Source organism: Macrobrachium nipponense, chromosome 9 (genome assembly GCF_015104395.2).
Source record: "Macrobrachium nipponense isolate FS-2020 chromosome 9, ASM1510439v2, whole genome shotgun sequence".
Lineage (NCBI taxonomy): Eukaryota > Metazoa > Arthropoda > Malacostraca > Decapoda > Palaemonidae > Macrobrachium > Macrobrachium nipponense.
In genome coordinates this window covers 16,753,983-16,760,863 of record NC_061110.1, presented here as the reverse complement: position 1 = coordinate 16,760,863, position 6,881 = coordinate 16,753,983, and the positions used below count along the sequence as shown (strand labels likewise).

The 6,881-nt window shown below is 44.5% G+C and overlaps 1 protein-coding gene across 1 annotated transcript in view; it reads left to right on the top strand.

Moving 5' to 3' along the window:
- The window catches only part of LOC135218016 (axoneme-associated protein mst101(2)-like), a 12,289-nt gene extending 10,300 nt beyond the window's left edge, over positions 1–1,989 (top strand). The window contains exons 3-4 of the mRNA XM_064254161.1: positions 1–1,073; positions 1,390–1,989. The exon at positions 1–1,073 is cut by the window's left edge and continues 132 nt beyond it. Coding sequence (XP_064110231.1) covers positions 1–1,073; positions 1,390–1,989 — 1,673 coding nt within the window. The remainder of the gene's footprint in view (positions 1,074–1,389) is intronic.
- Positions 1,990–6,881: the final 4,892 nt, after the last annotated feature.

The following is a 6,881-nucleotide window of genomic DNA, read 5'->3' as shown; positions in this document are numbered from 1 at the left end:
CGGACGGAAGAAGTGGTGGACACAGAAAAAGGTGCGGACGGAAGAATTGCGGACGGAAGAAGTGGTGGACAGTGCGGACGGAAGAATTGTGGACAGAAAAAGTGCGGACGGAAGAATGGGGACAAGAAAAGTGTGGACAGAAAAAGTGCGGAAAAACGGAAAAGAAGTGCAGACAGGAAAAGAGCGGACGAAAGAATTGTGACTGGAGTGTGGAACATAAAAGTCGGACGGAAGAAGTGTGGACAGAAAAAGTTGCGGACGGAAGCGTGGGGACAGAAAAAGTGTGGCGAAGAAGTGTGGAACAGAAAAAAGTTGCGGGAACGGAAGGAAGTGTGGCGGAAAAAGTGCGGAACGAATTGAAGTGTGGACAGAAAAAGTTGGCGGACGGAAGAAGTGCGGACGGAAGAAAGTGTGGACAGAAAAAGTGCGGACGGAAAGAAGTGTGGGACAGAAAAAAGTTGCGGGACGGAAGAAGTGTGGACAGAAAAAGTGCGGACGGAAATAAGTTCGGACAGAAAAAGTGCGGACGGAAGAAGTGCGACGGAAGAATGTTGGACGGAAAAAGCGGAACGGAAGAAGTGTTGGACAAAAAGTGCGGAAAAACGGAAGAAGTGCGGACAGGAAAAAGTTGCGGACGGAAGAATGTGGACAGAAAAAGTGCGGACGGAAGAAGTGTTGGACAGAAAAGTGCGGACGAAGGAAGGGTGGGCGGACGGAAGAATGTGGAAAAGAAAAATGGCGGACGGAGAAAAAGTGTTGGACAGGACTTGGCGGAACGGAAGAAGTGTGGACAGAAAAAGGGCAGACGGAAAAGTGTCGACAGAAAAAGTGCGGACAAGAAGTCGGAACAAAGAGTGGCGGACGGAAGAAGGTGCGGACGGAAGAAGTGTGGACAGATTGCGGACGGAAAATGTGGACGAAAAAGTGCGGACGGAAGAAGTGTGGACAGAAAAAGTGCGGACTGGGGGAAGAAGTGTGGACGGAGTGCGGACGTAAAAGTGTGGACAGGAAAAATTGCGGAACGGAAAAGTGCGGACGGAAGAAGTGTGGACGAAAAGTGCGGACGGAAGAAGGTGTGGACGAAAAAGTGCGGACGAAGGTGAACGAGTGCGGAACGAAGAAGTGTGGACAGAAAAACAGTGCGACCGGAGAAGTGGCGGAACGAAGAAGTGTGGACGAGAAAAAGTGCGGATGGAAAAGTGACAGAAAAGTGCGGACGAAGAATGCAGAAAAATTCGTACTGAAGGGAAGTGTGGACAGGATTGCGGAACGGAAGAAGTGTTGGACAGAAAAAGTTGGGAGGGAAGAAGTGTGGACAGAAAAAGTCGGAACGGAAGAAGTGTGGACAGAAAACTGCGGGGACGGAAGAAGTGTGTATGACAAGAACAGGAAAAAGTGCGGACGGAAGAAGTGTGGACGAAAAGTGCGGACGGAAGAAGTGTGGACAGAAAAAGTGCGGACGGAAGAAGTCGTGGACAGAAGAAAAAGTGCGGAACGGAAGAAAAAGTGCGGACGGAAGAAGTCTGTGGACAGAAAAAGAAGTGCGGACGGAAGAAGTGTGGACAGAAAAAGTGCGGACGGAAGAAGTGTAGGAAAAAAACAGAAAAAGTGCGGAAAAACGGAAGGGAAGTGTGGACAGAAAAAGTGCGGAACGGGAGGAAGAAGCGGAAAAACGGAAGGAAGTGTGGACAGAAAAAGTGCACGACGGAAGAAGTGTGGACAGAAAAAAGTGCGGACGGCAAGAAGAATGTGGACAGAAAAACTTTTGAAGTGCGGACGGAAGGAAGTGTTGGGGACAGATTGCGGACGGAAGAAGTGGTGGACAGAAAAAGTGTGGACGTGAAGAAGTGGTGGACAGAAAAAGTGCGGAGGAAGGAAAGTGTGGACGGAAAAATGCGGACGGAAGAAGGTGGGACAGAAAAAGTGCGGACGGAAGGAAGTTTGTGGATCAGAAAAAGTGGGACGGAAGAAGTGTGGACAGAGGCATGAACGGAAGAAGTGTCGACAGAAAAAGTTGCGGACGGACAAGTGTGGACAGAAAAAGTGCGGACGGAAAGAAGTGCGGACGGAAGAAGTGTGGACAGAAAAAGTGCGGACGGAAGAAGTGTGGACAGAAAAAGTGCAGACGGAAGAAGGTGTGGACAGAAAAAGTGCGGACGGAAGAAGTGTGGACAGAAAAAGTGCGGACGGAAGAAGTGTCGGACAGAAAAAAATTTGCAGACGGAAGAAGTGCGGACGGAAGAAGTGTGGACAGAAAAAAGTGCGGACGAAAAAGAAGTGTGGACAGGATGCGGACGGAAGGAAGAATGTGGACAGAAAAAGTGCGGACGGAAGAAGTGTGGACAGAAAAAAGTGCGGACGGAAGAAGTGTGGACAGAAAAAGTGCGGAGGAAGAAGTGCGGAGAACGAAGAAGTTTGACGGAAAAAACGGAGGAAGAAGTGTGGACAGAAAAAAGCGGACGGAAGAAGTGTGGACAGAAAAAGTCGGACGGAAGAAGTGGAACGAAAAAGTGCGGATGAAGTGCGGAAGGAAGAAGTGTGGACAGAAAAAGTGCAAGGACGGAAGAAGTGTCCGGACAGAAAAAGTGCGGACGGAAGAAGTGCGGATGGAAAGAAGTTGTGGACAGAAAAAGTGCAGACGGAAGAAGTGTCGACAGAAAAAGTGGCGGACGGAAGAAGTGCGGACGGAAGAAGTGTGGACAGAAAAAGTGCAGAAAAACGTGAAGTCGACACGAAAAAGTGCGGGAACGGAAGAATGTGGACGGAAGAAAAGTGTCGGACAGAAGCGGAACGGAAGAAGGTGTGGACAGAAAAAGGTGCGGACGGAAGAAGTGCGGACGGAAGAAAAAATGTGCTGGACGGAGAAGAAAGTGCGGACGGAAGAAGTGTGGGACAGAAAAAAGTGCAGGAGGGAAGAAGTGCTGGACGGAAGAAAAAAGTGCGACGGAAAAAGAAGTGCGGACGGAATAAGTGTCGACAGAAAAAGTGCGGACGGAAGAAGTGTGGACAGAGGGCGGAAGAAGTGCGGACGGAAAGGAAGTGGTACAGAAAAAGTGCAGACGGCAAGAAGTGTGGACAGAAAAAGTTGCGGACGGAAGAAGTGTGGACAGAGTGCGGACGGAAGTGCGGACGGAAGAAGTGTCGACAGAAAAAGTGCGGACGGAAGAAGTGCGGACGGAAGAAGTGTGGACAGAAAAAGTGCGGACGGAAGAAGTGTGGACAGAAAAAGTGCGGATGGAAGAAGTGTGGACAGAAAAAGTGCGGACGGAAGAAGTGTGGACAGAAAAAGTGCGGACGGAAGAAGTGTGGACAGAAAAAGTGCGGACGGAAGAAGTGTGGACAGAAAAAGTGCGGACGGAAGAAGTGTGGACAGAAAAAGTGCGGACGGAAGAAGTGTGGACAGAAAAAGTGCGGACGGGAAGAAGTGTGGACAGAAAAAGTGCGGACGGAAGAAGTATGGACAGAAAAAGTGCGGACGGAAGAAGTGTGGACAGAAAAAGTGCGGACGGAAGAAGTGTGGACAGAAAAAGTGCGGACGAAGAAGTGTGGACAGAAAAAGTGCGGACGGAAGAAGTATGGACAGAAAAAGTGCGGACGGAAGAAGTGTGGACAGAAAAAGTGCGGACGGAAGAAGTGTGGACAGAAAAAGTGCGGACGGAAGAAGTATGGACAGAAAAAGTGCGGACGGAAGAAGTGCGGACAGGAAAAGAGCGGACGAAAGGAAGTACGAACGGACAGAAAAAAGTGTGGACGGAAAAAGTGCTGACGGAAGAAGTGCGGACAGAAAAAGTGCGGGACAGAAAAAGTGTGGACAGGAAAAATGCAGCCAGACAAGCAAGGCGTCACGATACTGTTTCTTTTCAGAAAACAAAAAGAATGTTTTTATACGTCAGCATAATGAATAGTTTGGTGACTGTAGAATATGACACTTTGATCTGCGATGGCTAGTGCTAAACAAAGCACCCCCAAGGACCTTACGACGCTCCTGATTGGCTGTTGATAAGCCAATGACAGGGTTGGAGATTCTCAGTCTCTCGAGAGAGTTCACAGGCCTAGACATCAGATGCACGGTTGATGGTTGAATGTGTTGAGGTGTCCTCGTATTCATTTACTAACGAGGCAACCGGGTTGTTCTTTTGATCTGCATATCAGACGTCAGTTGGTAAACACCACTCTTTCTTAGCTAAGTCTCATTGACTGTGATGATATTTTCTAAGTTTCGTTCAATAGCTTCTTTCTGGTGTGGAGGTTAAGTCGTTGAAACTCATATTATAAAATATAAGTTATATTTTACTAGCTACATCACTAAATAGATGCAAGAAGGTTTGATAGGGTCTTTAAGCTGAGAGGAGAAGGTGAAGTCTGAGGTACAATTTCGTTTACAAAATCATAGGATAGCAAACACCACTGGCTCGATATGCATACATACAAACTAACATAAGAAACTAGGTTGGTCACGTAGGCCACACAGCTTTGTTAAGACGTCAACATGATTTCTCAGAGAAGGCATTGTTGACGTTGTTGTCAGCAAAGATAATGATGACTCCAGGTGTCCACACACCGGGATGCTTCGTCAAAGCTTCGTCAAAGCTTCGTCAAACTTCTGTATGACCTCCTTGGTCTCTGGCCTAGTTCTTATTTTGTACATTATGCTATAGAATGTGGAAATACAATCTTTATTCAATGTAAACCTTACAAATGTACCATAGCAACTCGGAGTACTTGACGCGTGGATAACAAGCCAAAGTCCCCACATGGTGTAGTGCTGTCAGTGGACCTCGTGCGGTGCACTGTAGGCATTACTTAATGTTCTTTACAGTGTGCCTGCGACCCCTAGTTACAACCTCTTTCGTTCCTTTTTACTGCAACTCCTTTTATATTCTCTTTCTTTATATTACTTTCGACCCTCTCATAACACTTGATTCACAGTGCAGCCTTTCAAACCTTTTACTGCCAGTTTCCGTTTCAGCTCTGAATGACCTCATAGGTCCCAGTGCTTGTCCTTTGGCATAAATTCTACATACAACTCAACTCAGAACCAAAGTAGGACCGTTTAATTATATCAATAATTTAGAAACTTTTCATTAAAGTCGCGTCTCTTCTAAGCTTTTAAGCTTCAGTCTCGCTTAGTGTTTCAACACATCGAATGGCGTTTTCTGAGCATTTGCTTCTAAATTACCAACCAGAGTTTTCACGACAACCCGCCCCAAAATTCCCGTTAAAATTTAGGTTTGGAGCAAACTGCAGCAATGACCCTCTGAATGTTTCATAAGTCCTCTGTAGGCCTAAAAGCAAGTGTCCAAATGAGGAGAACGCCGGAAAAACAAGTGATGGCTACATGTACCTGAAGTCCATATGAAAACGACAGTGGGTTGCAAACTTACATAATTCAACAGCGCTGGTTAGATATACGCTTTGTACATTTACGTATTCAACAAACAAAGGGTTCACCTTGTTACTGTCTGGGATGGGCTGGCTTCGTAATGCTACCTACCTTGAGGAAATTTATTTAAGATATTTGAATATGCACTATTTCACTGTAATTCTAATTATCTTAAAATGTCTATAGCGGAGAAAAAACAAAAATTAAAGTGTTTTTCGTGGAAACTCTCACTTCTTTCAGTGCTAAGAAATTCCCTTCGATAATGAGAGATTGTTATTTGACGTGGTAATGAGTGGATGAGTCCTTTTATGCCAAAGTGTACAGATGTATTTAGCTGTACAAAGACCGACAAACAGACATATAGGTTTCTGATATCGGATGAAAAGATCAAAGATAATTTAGTAATACTTAGGTAACATATCTGAATACAGACAGATAATTTTATTATAATTTTTCTATTTACAATAATGTCTTGATTCTAAAGTCTCTCTCTCTCTCTCTCTCTCATCTCTCTCATCTCTCTCTCTCTCTCTCTCTCTCTCTCTCTCTCTCTACATCCCACAACATACAACAACTACTTAAGGCAGATATATATATATATATATATATATTATATATATATATATATATATATATATATATATATATATATATATAGATATATGTATGTATATATATAGCTATTGACCAAACTAGCAGATACGTTCTATTGATCTATTTATTGATTTATGTTTTCTTTTTTAATAAGTGGAATTTCTTTCTGTCTTTCGCTTTACTTCATCTTGCTTCTTCTTATTGTTGAACAACATATTCTTTTGAAGATTGAATTTCAAGTCAGTGGCTCTGTGAGCTTGTTCCATATGAATAGGTTTCATCTACTGAATAATAATAATATACTAATAATGATAATAATAATATAATAATAATATATGATGAAAAGCATAAACACATGGGCAGTGCCAGTAATCAGATACAGTGCAGGAATAGTGGAATGGACGAAGCAGAACTCCGCAGCATAGATCAGAAAACCAGGAAACCATATAACAATACACAAAGCACTACACCCAAGAGCAAATACGGACAGACTATACATAATACGAAAGGAAGGAGGGAGAGGACTACTAAGTATAGAGGACTGCGTCAACATTGAGAACAGAGCACTGGGGCAATATCTGAAAACCAGTGAAGACGAGTGGCTAAAGAGTGCATGGGAAGAAGGACTAATAAAAGTAGCGAAGACCCAGAAATATACAGAGACAGGAGAAAGACAGACAGACAGAAGACTGGCACAACAAACCAATGCACGGACAATACATGAGACAGACTAAAGAACTAGCCAGCGATGGCGCATGGCAATGGCTACAGAGGGGAGAGCTAAAGAAGGAAACTGAAGGAATGATAACAGCGGCACAAGATCAGGCCCTAAGAACCAGATATGTTCAAAGAACGATAGACGGAAATAACATCTCTCCCATATGTAGAAAGTGCAATACGAAAA